The 13,313-nt window shown below is 38.1% G+C and overlaps 1 protein-coding gene across 1 annotated transcript in view; it reads right to left on the minus strand.

Annotated features, from left to right (window-relative positions):
• The window catches only part of LOC106829786 (collagen alpha-1(XXV) chain), a 122,289-nt gene that overhangs the window by 31,111 nt on the left and 77,865 nt on the right, over positions 1–13,313 (minus strand). The window contains exons 17-22 of the mRNA XM_070506455.1: positions 8,975–8,998; positions 8,398–8,442; positions 4,695–4,739; positions 2,391–2,471; positions 1,466–1,528; positions 803–853 (exon numbers count right to left, since the gene is read on the minus strand). Coding sequence (XP_070362556.1) covers positions 803–853; positions 1,466–1,528; positions 2,391–2,471; positions 4,695–4,739; positions 8,398–8,442; positions 8,975–8,998 — 309 coding nt within the window. The remainder of the gene's footprint in view (positions 1–802; positions 854–1,465; positions 1,529–2,390; positions 2,472–4,694; positions 4,740–8,397; positions 8,443–8,974; positions 8,999–13,313) is intronic.

Here is a 13,313-nt window from a genome sequence, read left to right on the forward strand (position 1 = left end):
TTTTTAGAGCACAACAGGAGGAAAGAGTGACCCACGGCTTGCTTCATCTGTCTGGTTGAAGACATGGTTTATTGAGGCATCTTAGAGACAAAGGGGACCTTAGAGGCTGCCGGACATGTCCCCTCCCGCCCCAGTCAAAAGCATTTGAAGCACGGCACTGTCTGCATTCTAGCCTTAACACAACCGTCACCAGGTGACATTCTGAAAATTACACTGCTTTAATGGCTGCTGTCCTCCCTGGACGTAAGTCCTACAAGGGCGTGGTCATTGTCTCCACTGGTCTCTGAGGAATATCTGCATAAACACTTTTTCCACTGAAGAACCATAAACGTGAAAAGACAAGACCCTACAATATACGTCATCTGTGGAAGTGAGCTTCCATTTTTATCATATTATTTTACAAATCTTCTGATTGACATTTCATTAAAGGATCACAATGCTCAAAGCTGTTTAGAAACATCCATTAACAGCTACAATTACTAATCTTGTTATGTTACTAATGGCCTAGAAGAGTGATTGGTTAAAACGATTTTCTGATGTTCATGCTAAGGCTGGAGTAAAACCCGCCAGATCTATCTTCCTTCAACTCTCCTATCGCAAAATTACGCTCTCTCTTTCCAACTGATATGTTTGCAGGAGTGAAAGGCAACACTGCAAAGTCAGTATATTGAGAGCACCTCGCATTTTCTGTCCAGTCCACAGACAGTAGCACAAAGCTGGCTGTTTCCAGTGAGGTGTTCCTGTTTTCTCTAGTAGCATGCTCGTAATAAATGATCACATTGTGGAGAGAAGGGAGACTCACCATGGGGCCTGGTGGGCCATGGGGACCTGGTGGGCCTGGTGGGCCTATGATCTGTATGTCCAAAAAATAAACATGGATTTGGTTACTTCATTTAGATAAGGCAGTTTGACTCGAATCTTGCGCTGGGGGTCTGCGAAGGCCATTAGTAGTTGCAGAGGAAGAAGGGGTGCATTGACTCTCTAGGTTTAGAAATTCCTTCATGAGAACAAAAAGACTGAAAAAAAATACAGTTGTTCTACAAAAGCCAGAATAAATCAAAAGTACATTAAAAGAAAAGGAAGCAACTGATTACCAAGAAATGGTATAATGCCACAACCACTAATGAACTCTCAGATCTTTCACTAAGCAACAACAGGGCTCTGGAGCAAAAGGAACGAGTGTCCTATATTCACAGAGCTCTGCCCACAGCATCGTGGGAGAACCATTGATTTTCTCCTCAGGATAGACAGTCCTCTGACACACAGCTTCTAACTCAGACCTCTGAGATACTTTGTCTGTCATCGTGCAAGGCCGACAAATGTTTGTTCTACAGTTTGACAAACCAAGAGGGGACACGGTCTTGATGCTGTAGATAGCGCCACCTGGCACAGGCTGAACTAGGTGAGTAACAGGCCGGGTGCAGAGCTCTCCAGGAGCATGGAAGTTCCGCCGCCACGGACTTACAGAAGGACCCTGAGGACCTGGCAGCCCGGAGTCTCCTTTCTCCCCTTTCACTCCATTGGCACCCTACAAACAAGTGTTGAGAGAATTGAGCTGGTGGAGTTATCTTCAAAGTGTGAGAAACAGCTGAATTTCCTCCCCTAACCCACCATCCTCTTGAAATTTTTATACTATCATGCATGTAATATATAAAAGAGGGAGCCATCCCCTTGTGTTTTAGCCTCAAACAGCAAGCTTATTCAAATCCCTCGGATGGTGGGTGACGTGAAATAAAATATAGAGTAATTAAAAACTAGGTTAGGCTTGATTGGTTAACTTATACATTGTTAAATATATCAGATTATAAATGTCATTTTTTTAATGGTGGTGCTCACTTTAAATAGCAAAGGTCAGTCTTTTAACTTAGTTTTCATTGACATTTGTTTATACATTCCCTTGTTTTAATACAGATGTAGGGCAGTGAAGTTTTCTACATTTTTCCCTCCAAATTCTCAGTAAAAATGATGGAAGAACACCATAAAAACACCATCCCACAGTATGATACACACAAAGAGAATACTTTCCAGAGTAACTTGTTTTTTAATTGTTTAATATTTTTTGGTTTGTTAGTTTTTTATTATGGTTTATTTAAAAATGATCAGTTACCACTATCTTATGCATACTAAGTTAAAGTGATCAACTGTATTTATTTTACTGTCTTCTAGTGAAATAATTCAGGGAAACCTGATGATTTGTTTTATAATTCATTTGGCTGATGCTTTAACATTTTTTAGTGCCCCAGTGGAGTAATTAACCAAGAATACCTTAAATATTTAAAAGTAAAAGTGTTATAAGAACCACTGGATGAGACTGCAGCTAATAACATTAACTCTTTTCTGATTATTTAGTTTATTTTAATATGAACACAGCATAAAAAGTATAAACCTACCGGTAATCCAGGAAGTCCAATTCCTCCTTTTTCACCTGGCATGCCTGGGTCCCCCACGTCTCCCTTTGAGCCTTTGAGCCCCTACAAATGATATGGTTTGTATGTAAGAATCTTACCGGCCCTTGACAGTAACATCCTCAGGAAATTAGAATTCTACATCAATTTTGTGACTAGGTGGGTCCCATGCTGAGATGATTCTGGTTTTCATTTTTAGGCAGAGTTATTTCTTATAGCAACCTCTACATTGAATCTATACTATTTCCCCATGTAATGGAAGGGATTAAATTCTATTACTTAGGCCATTTAAGTACGAAAAACATGAACTTAGGCGTTGATATAATTTCTCCTGATTCCATATTTTCACCTGGCAGCTAATTCTGTATCACCGGTCCTGAGTACAATTTAATGGATTTAATTCTCAACGTACAATATACATTTTGAACCAGGACTAGTGTTATGATAACAAAGGTCTAAATAAATTTCTCCCATCTCCACCCACCATTCTCCCCTACTCCCTTAAAAGCAGGCAGAACTTCCAATCACTGTCAGTCTTCAATGGTCCAATACACAGACAGGTAAATCATTTACTGCACACCAATGCTCAATCAGTGCTTAGAAATACTTCAAGTTTTCTACCGTGTTCTTATTTTGTTCTCAAGACATCTCTACGAGGTGATCCAGGATGTTATTTTTATTCTTCTTTTACAGTGAGGAAATAGATAAATGTGTATTTTGAAAGCTAGCAAATCTGAATTTTGTGATTCGAATACTGAAATAATTCATATTATTAAGCATTTCATCCAAGGGACCTCAGGCAACATGACCAGATGGTCTGTTCTTCAGCAGAGATGAGCACAGTTATTACAGCAAGGGGTCCCTAGGCTGCACAAACTTGTGCATCTTTTCTGTACCAAAAAACTACGTAAGGACAGGAACGTGTCTTTTCTTGTTACTTATACGTATTTTGTAGAACCTAGTTCAGAAGCACCCACTAGGTGGGTGGGTGGGTGGGTGACTGAATGGGCAGGTGGATCTTACTGGTTAACCAGACCCTGGTTGGTTGTAGGGATCTAGCGATGGACAGTAGCAGGACAGTCAATCCAACGGACTTAGTAGCAGAAGACGACATTGTGAAGCCTATGGAAAAAGTCCAGCTCCTGTGTATGTAGGGACCCTGCAGTATGTCATTACGCATGTCAAATTAACTATTTTTAATGACTAACAATGGGAAAGGTAATACAACTAGATTTTTAAATTCTAACATGAGCTCTGATTGATAACAGCAAATCACCTAAAGTATCTTTCTTTTTCAGCTACCATATGTTTATTTAATGTGACAGTGTACGATTTCAACATACAACTCTGATATCAAAATAACTCAGCTCAAACTTAATTTTCTTATCTAATGGTATCTACTAAGGAGTATATTTCACTAACTGTATCAAGAAATCCCTTGATTTCTTATGATTGTATTGATTTTAGCCATTTCTTGGGTAAATAATGGAAGCCCAGAAAACATCAAATACCTTGAAACTGACCCATGTGATTTGATTCTGAATTCTGAATACCATCCCTTCTCCTGGTCAGACTCTCTTTGGCCAGGGGTCAACCATGGTTAACGGGACAAATCCAGCCCAGGGATGGTTTTTATACAGGCTGAATGTTTTAAAAAATTTTTAAGAGGTGTTAAAAAAAAAGAATGTGTGACAGAGACTGTATGAGGTCTGCAAAGCCTGAAACATTTACTATCTGGTCCTTTCTAGAAAAAGTTTTCCAATGTCTCTTTTGGGGGAACCCCAGAGATACTGCCACGTCCTACAAACCCACAAGTGCCCTGCTGGCTTCTGTCTTTTCTAATGACCTAGAATACTAGGTGTACTCTTTATTTGGGAAAAGAAAATATTCTCAAAATCACACACAGAGCAATATCTAATTTTGTGAAACTATGGTCACTGATGTTAATCTTGAATTATTTGTATTCACAGACAAAAATTGGGTTATTCTTACTAAATTGTCAATGATCTTACAAGTCTATTAAAAATTCACAGAGGTGTCACTGGTAGATTGATTAGGAGTATTAAGACAAAACTAAAGATCATATAGGTTGTACGTTTCTGCAAAAGAAGACTAATGTCTATTTTGAAACCAATGGCTTTTCAGAGTTCATGTAGTCTCTAGAACAGATGGTGAAAAAAAGAGAGGATATCATATACCAACACTCATGCCTTTTTGGCTTCAAACCTATAATAAAAGAAGTGATCAATAATGATGCTTTAAATGACAGTACATCTCTCTGAAAATTACCTGCTCTCCATCGGCTCCTGGGATTCCTGGAGATCCTGGCTCTCCCTGTTAAGATAAAAAGTGATGGCTCGCCTCCATTTATCATTGGTAGCATACGACACTAAATAAGAATGGTGCCAGTTGGTAACAGTACAGTTTGATTTTCAGCAAATGCATCATAACCCAAGAACACTTTATGACATCATACCACATATCTAAACTAAGTGAAATAACATTTTCTTGAAGATTATCTATAATAATACTTAGATGTAGCTAAGTATTTTTTTCCCACTAAAAGAAAAAATTAGTGAAAGAGAACTGATAGAGATCATTTGATGGCTGACAATATCCTGTAACAACAACCTCCATGCCTCAGTTAATTTTTTTCTCCTTAAAAAATCTGTATGATTCTACTTATTTTCCAATTTGAGAAAAAAGCAAAAATGAGACAGTTAAGAAAAAACAAAATGCAAAGCCCCATAAGTTTACAATATTTTAACTGGCACCATTTGAATAGAGAAGACAAATTCATAATGAGTATGAACGTGGTATTTCCAGATAAGCCTCATGGAAGATATGATAAATCAGAGAATATCTTAAGCCACATAAAATTATTTTTGGATCAATTCAATTTCCTACACTAAGCTAGGAATGAAATAAAATTCACTATTCACAGTATGATTTATTAGAACCCTTGACAAATGGCAAATATGTAGATTTACTTTTTCTCAACTGAAGATGTTCCATTAAAAACAAATTTAGGGACCGCCCAGTGGCACAGCGGTTACGTGCGCACGTTCCGCTTCAGCGGCCTGGGGTTTGCCAGTTCGGATCCCAGGTGTGGACATGGCACCGCTTGGCAAGCCATGCTGTGGTAGGCATCCCACACATAAAGTAGAGGAAGATGGGCACGGATGTTAGCTCAGGGCCAGTCTTCCTCAGCAAAAAAAGAGGAGGATTGGCAGCAGATATTAGCTTAGGGCTAATCTTCCTAAAAAAAAAAAAATCATATTTAAACAGTGTGCTAGAGATTTATCCAAACAACACACTTCTAGTCACCTTTCAGTTGAAAAAGGTCCTGAACAAATTCTTTGAAAGGCAAGATAGTATTTTATATCAATGAGTCATTTACGTCAATCCCATTATAAATATCCCTGATTCCCACATTGTGGAAACTTTGTGAAATCAGCCCGCGTGAGCGTGAGTGGCCCGCGTCACAGAGAGATTTCCAAGGGAGCTGACTTGAGGCTGTATTTTTCTAGGAAGCCTTGTTTGGTGATGTTATAAACTGCAGTGTGGAAATGCCTGCAGCTCCTTCCCTGGTAAAGCTTTAAGAGCTATCAGCCACCACATGAAATTTGAGCTTTGTAGTGTTTAAGGAAGGCATGACAAACCAATGACAGAAAAAAAAAGGAAGAAAGAAAGGCCTTTCCTTATTCCTGATTTCTTGCCCTTCGTGGTAACAGCAAAGTTTGCTTTGCCCCCAGCACGTCGGCCAAGGCTGGCTGAACCTGGCTGTTTCCTTCCATCTGAACACTTGTCAGCACTCTGGGTCTCATAATGATCATTTTGCTTTTATCTTCAAGATGCAACCGTGAGTGTTTGAAAGGAAGCATAATTCCTGAGTTATCAATTTACCTTCACCCATCAAATGTAGTTTGTAAAGAGTTTCTAGATGTGTAAGAAGTCACACGATCCTCGTTTGATTAAGGAAGGAGGAAGGCTAATTGACTAGTTCCCATTCAGTCTGAGGCCGAGTCCCCAGTGGGAATGGGTCTCTATTTGTCTCAGGCTGCATGTGCTGATTCTTGGTCATGGACACAGCTCACCCCAGTTATCCCAACCTTCTCAAGGAGAGATCATGGAAAGCATGAAGGACTGGATCAATTTACCCAAGATCTCAGTTATGACAGCATGAGGGGTGCGCGGGGTGGAGTGACAGCGCAGCGGCAGGTGGCAGGGGTAAGAGGTAAGGAGTGTGACTAACCCCCACCCCCACAGCTCTAGACATTCATTCAGCCAGCTTCCCCTGTCCCTCAGTTTCAGCTCAAAGTCATCCTTGACTCGCAAGACTGAAGGAGCCTTGCCCTGTGCACACCCAGAGCACGTGCGCTTAATCCCAGCGCTCACTCTATCTACTAATAACTGTGCCTGTACTTGCCTATCTCCCTTCCTAAGTTGTAAGCTCCTTGTTGAAACCCCTTACTATAGCCTAGTATCTTTACTAGATATTAGTCCTCATCACAGAGTAGACACTCAAAAATTACTTACTGAATAACTGAATTAACAACTGAATAGCAATTGGATTATAAAGCAAGGAGGGTATAGATTCTACTGACATAGCCTTCTTGGCTAGGTGGTCCTTTTTGCCTCTTTAGGGTAAGGGATGGGTACCTTTTGGCCTTCTGTAGGTCTTTGGGCTATAAAGAAGAGTAAAGTCCTAGAAGCTTTCGAGGTTTTAGGGAATGAGGTACGTATTTAGCTGTGGGGACAATTTTGGTTCTGGAGACTTAGTCAAGTGAGGGGATGAAGCAAGGAACTTAGATCTTCGCTGACTCCACACAAAAGAAAAAGGAATCTGCAGTTTCCTTCCAGGTTGTCTAGTCCAGCTCACCAAGACACTAAAGAATAGAGATCCAGGCTGACTTGCTCACCAGGAATGAAGACAGTGTGTGACTGGAGCATATTTTTGTCTTATATCTCTTAGGGAGCAGAACGTGGTGGAGAAATAGAAAGTTAAAAATCCCAACACTTACGATAATGTTATATAGGAAATCTATTTGAAATTAGGGTCTATGTTACAAATATATCTCAGCCAAGGATCTCAGTAATATTTTACTTTATATTTCTTTTTATGTGCTGGCTTTCTGTTTTTAAGCATCTTGAAAGAGAAGAGTACAAAGCTGATATGTATGTGCGTATGACAGACTTCGCAAATAAACTGCCTTAAGAGGTATGAACAAAAGATGGATTTCAAAGCTGCTTGAATTGCCTACAAAAATCCAATGACGGAAGTCACATTTCAACACATATAGCTCAGTTCTGAAAAGCCAGAGCCACTGGCCATGTGTTCATTGATCAAACGCGGTTGAATAAGTAAGCTTTCGTTTGGATAATGCCACCAACAATTTTAGATATTATCAATTAATTCTAAGTTTCTACTATTCATGGTTGTTATGTTTCATTAGATATGATTTAAAAGGCAAAATGTCTGAATATATATAATAACAGGATGTGTTATAAAAAGTGACTCAAAACGATTCCTACAAGTGTCATTTGTGAATGCATCATGCTAAAGCTCCCCTTGTTATTTTTATTACAAAGGAATTAGAGGAAAGGATCTTTTTAAGTGTCAGAGTAAATTTTCCTTCAATCCTCCTCTATTTAAATATTTTCCCTTTTTCATACACCACATTTGTGTTTCTTTACATTTACAATTTCTGTAAAACTTGTTTTCCCTTGTTTACTATTCTGTTTCTCTCACTGTCCTCCCTCTAAATTTAATGTCATTCTCACTTCTCTCCCTTCTCTTCTAACTTTCCTTTTTTTCTGATCCCTCTTCCTTTAGCCCAGACCTCAATTTCTATTCTTAGCTCTTTTAAGCAATATTGCTGATCTCAGTTCCTCCAGTATTTTGTAAGATTGATTGTCAAAGATACATATATTTAATATGAGAGTCTCTGCACTACACGCGGCAAATGGAAACAAGTAAAATAAGGAAAACCTTTGGGCCTTGCAGTCCTTGCGGTCCAGGCGGTCCAGGGGGACCCTAAATCCAGAAAAGACAGAGTTTTAAAGAGTAGCAAGTATATGTATTAAAAATTATGCTTTAAATAAGTACACTATACAACTCTGCAGTTTCTATCATAATCAAATACCCCCCCGATACTGATTTGCAATGCGGAAAAATTTCACTTGTAAGACAATGTGAAATTGCAGCTGGGTCCCACAGTCGTCTGCTTGGGCTGAATCAGCCTACTCAAATAACCTGTGTTTCTAGACTCACTTCTCCTCTCCCCCAGCCAAGGCTTTGGTTTCCCAAACACTAAAGAACAAAGCTGTACCATTACAATAAGGCCAAAAACTTCTAAGAAAAATAAGAATAACTTTTTTTCTTCACTTTTTTCACTAAGTAGACAAACTGATTCAACTGGAGAAATGCTGTAAAAAGGTATTAATATAAGAAAATATAAAATTAAATATCAGATAAAAACAACTGCTACGTTAGTATCGTTATGACCAGCATGCATGAACAGCAAATACAATGTCCCAAACCACAGAAATCATGCAACAGGAGTTACCGTGACGGTCAGGGTGGTCATCCTCTGTTGGGAAAATGTATCAATAAAGACAGAGTCACTGATTTTGTGTGCCGAAGTTCAAAAACATGTTTCTGAAATAATCAACTTTTTGAATATGTTTTGGCAAGACTGATGTCTTAAAAGAAACTGACAGAGACTGAGAACACATTATCCTATCTTAAATGAATACAATATACTGTAAAGATTTCTTTTGGATAAAGAAAAATTAAAAATTTTAATGCATCTGATTTTTAAAAATTATGTAGTAAAATGTACACACCAGAAGTCTGTCAGCATAATTGGGAACTGAGAAACTTTGCTACTCATAGGCACTCTATTCTAGAGTCCTTCAATTAGAGAAAACTGAAATAGCTAATTGTATAAGTAATATTTTTTCTCTTTTCATCTGTATTTCATTTGTTGCATTATAATTAGCCTGCTTTTGTGTTTGTGACATGACTAACGATAGGAGTTAATAAGGGATTCATTTAGTTTCTTAACGTAAAGCGCTAGAGTACTGTAACAAAATATATTCTCTCAAAGTATGAATCCCCAAACACCCACTCTCTAATCCATGAATCGTTTGTCCATTAATATTTTTCTAGTCTGAGTCTTGTGCTAAAAGTTCTGTAGGGTATAGAACCACTTTATGTGATCATAGAGGAGAGAACATTTCCATTACGGTCTCTGCTTGTAGAGAAACATTATCTGATCACATGTAGAGTGGAGAATATCAGTTTAACACCATCCCTTTGTTTTCCACTACTCCAGTCCAATTTCTGATTCAGGCTGTTGTTGCTGCTTTTTATTATGGTTGTCGTAAAAAATAATCTTAACATTATCCTTCTTACTTCAAACACGTAATCGAGTCTCTAGTGACACAGTGTCATCCTTCCTTAGAAAACAATATATTTATGCAAGTGTACAAATGGATCAACTTTGGATTCTATGATAAAATCAGTCATGGTTGTGACAGCTTCAGAGAAAACATAGTAGGAAAAAAACAACCAGTGCTTATAGGTCAAAAGGCAAAATGGCCACAAGCTGGGGGCAAAGTTTTAAAAAAATCAAGGTCCAGATTTTTATACCATCATATCTGTGTGACAAGAGGCATGACTGACTTTATTCTTAAGGGATTCAACTAGAGTGAGAGTTGCATTTACGGTTATGAGAAAGTCACTTCTTTGCTCCTTTTGGCAGATGAGTCATTAAAAAATGCCATGAGAAAATTATAGAGTAGAAATAATTTCTTTATTCTTGCCTTCCAATTACACGTTACATTTTTAACTAGAAAGCAGAATCATAAAATCTTAGAAAGGGAAGGGAGTTTAAAATTTGAACTCTCAGAGGTTTTCCAACATGTACCATAAATGATTCATTTCCCACCTAAACACAAAACTCATTTGCCTTTTTTTAAATTTAAGGGTAACAACACATTTCATAATGAGGTGCATAATAGAAGAATATTATTAATGGTAACTGAACTATCTGGCAGATGGAGTTTAAATGATCCTGTTAAATGACTATATTAGTGAGACCTAAAAATTGTGCAGCGCAGGTTCCATCCAGGGAACAGAAGAACAGATAACTGCATACTAAGCTAACTTCTCAAAAACAAAGCAGCTACTGCCATGCAGACGCTCAGAACTGTCCGAAAGATGTCGGCTCACTTTGGATTTCTTATACCTGGTTCCTCTAAGTTAAAGCAAGATAAACTTAGTAGGATTCTCTCTGGAACTTCAGTAATGATTTGAAAAGCAGAATTTTTGGCAGTAATGGAGAACGATATGCCATTCTCTAGTGAGGAAGGAGGTGAAATGGGGGCCTGAGCTAGAGCACCTGCAAACGGGGTGAAAGCTAGCGGGCTGCTGTGTGATTTATTCCCTGAGATGCTTTTGTGAATCTCCTTCATTTCTCATAACGATGCAGGCTGAAAATCACGCAGGGTTTACGCTAGAGAAGAGGGTTAGTTTAAATGGTGTCGAGAAATTTTAAAAGCTTAAGTTAGGAAATGGAGAGGTTTTATTGCTAAATGTGGAAATGTAACCACCTTAAACAAAAATCAAAATAAATGGCTTATGGCAAACAGTCTTGTAAATAATTTTCCATAGGGGCAACAGTAGAATTTCATATTTCTAATGTGATTATTTTTATAACTGTAATTTACCCCTATTTATCTAGTCATTCTAGATTTTTTTGCAGTTTTTTTAGAGGACAGACTAGTGAAATGAAATCAGCTAAACTGTGAAGATCCATCAATGGTTAGAGAATTAGAAGACTAAAGGTCTACTACTTCCTCTCGATCTAATGGATATTTAGTTTAATTAATTTTATTGGGGACTCTTAACCCAGTAGAGTTCTACATTAGGAAAACAAATAGTTTCGAAGTAAAAAAATATCTATAAGCCATTTACAAGCACAACATACAGTTGCCCTAACAATCCCATAAGAATAATAAATCTTTAGGTTGAGAGATAAACATGAACTAGTTGACTGTGGTGGATATTGACTGGTTACGGTCATACAGAACTCAAGGTGAGAAAAAGAAACTGAGCATATGTATCCTTTCATATCAAGATGCAGGTGTCAGATTTTTAAAAAGTGCAGTGAGTTTAAGGCACACCAGTAAAGACTGGCCAGGAGCTGCTGAAAAATTAGCCTAGGCATAATATTATTAGATTTTATAGACCTTTAGAAAAAAATCTATTATTTTACAGATCAGACCAATAAAGTATAGATACATCAAGTGATTTCCCCAAAATGACCTAGCTAGTTAGTAGCAGAGGGGGAATCAAAACTGAGATTCTGTTTTAGGCTCAGGCAGGCTTGCTTCATGCTGGGCCCTATCCACGCACAGGGTGTCGTAACAAGGTTCTTTCACAATTTTTCAGAAAATGGCGAATAATACTGGAGCATTTCTTGGGAGATAAGAGAATGGATACCTCTTAAAGGTGGTAGCAAGAATTATGATGCCAATGGAAGCAGTTGAAGGGAAATTTACAACATTGCTAATAAATTAAGTTAAAAAAGTGTGTTCCTGTATTTTACAAGAACTTTGAAAACATAGTAGATACACTAAAAATTCTTGTTCTTTCTTTCTTTATACATGCAGTTATCAACTGGTGAGAAAAAGGGAACAATTTCGAAAACTGGTTTTAGAACTTTACAATAGCCCAGAGGCTACTACTCGTGTCTAATCCACTTGCACTGAGGAACACTAATTCAAGCCGTTGACTGAACATCCTGCTCAAGCAACATTTCTCCAAGCAGTAAGCATACTTCTCCTTGCATCTTACAGAGTGAAAAGAACAGGAAAATTGGCTGAGCTGAAGAAAGGTTCTGTAAGAACTATTTAATAAATGCTTTGCTGGTTAAAGATGGTACTTGTAGCAAAGGACCCATGGAAATGTAGACCCACCATAACTAGATACTGTTAGGGAAACCAGACAGATGGAAACACAATTCAAACAAGTGCAAAATGACAAATATTTAAAACAACTGATTTGGCTTTCAAACAAAGAAATACATTGGCCATATGAGCCAAGTATACTCACTCATTCAACCAAGAATAGTTTATTTAATATTCACATGCCCAGACCTATGTCAGGCACCCTGGGGGATACAGAATAAGCATAAGACATGTTTCCTGTCAGCAAGTAACTTACAATCTGGTAAGAGGCAAGACTAAAGTAAATTATGCAATTTGAGAACAATTAAATGTTAAACTACTGGGCCCTGACTGCTGATATTTAAAGGGATTACGAGGAGGCATTCATCTGGGTCAGCAGTGGATTGTTGGATGGGATTTAGATGGATGAAAGAAAGAATGGGATGAACCAGGCAAAAAGAGGGGGAATTTTATGGATATGATAAATATGACTACTCTAGGGGGAAAAGAGTATTGTGGAGAAATAGAAAATTCTGTACAGGAAAGGCAAGATTATAGAGCCTTAAAAGTCAGATGCAGAAATTCGGGCTTGATAGAGTAGGCAAGGGAGTCATTTAGGCTTCTGAGATTACAGCCACCAAAATAGTGATAGTTTAGGAGAATTACTCTCTGAATTGGAGTGATCTACTGTATGGATTAGAAGGGGAAGGGGGCACGTGGGGCAGAGGAATTGGTCAAGGGCTGGCGGCAGCGTTAGACTTGAAATAAACAGGATGTGGATCTAGTTGGGAATGGAGAGAATAGAGACACTTTGAAAAAAGCAATCGCAGCATCTGGTGAGACATGATGAATGAAGGACTAAGAATAGTTTTGAAATGACTCTAAAGTTTCTATCTCAAGAAATTCAAAGACTTATGGTATGACTCACAGAAATTGGTTAGTTAAAAAAGG

This window comes from Equus asinus, chromosome 3 (assembly GCF_041296235.1).
Source record: "Equus asinus isolate D_3611 breed Donkey chromosome 3, EquAss-T2T_v2, whole genome shotgun sequence".
NCBI lineage: Eukaryota > Metazoa > Chordata > Mammalia > Perissodactyla > Equidae > Equus > Equus asinus.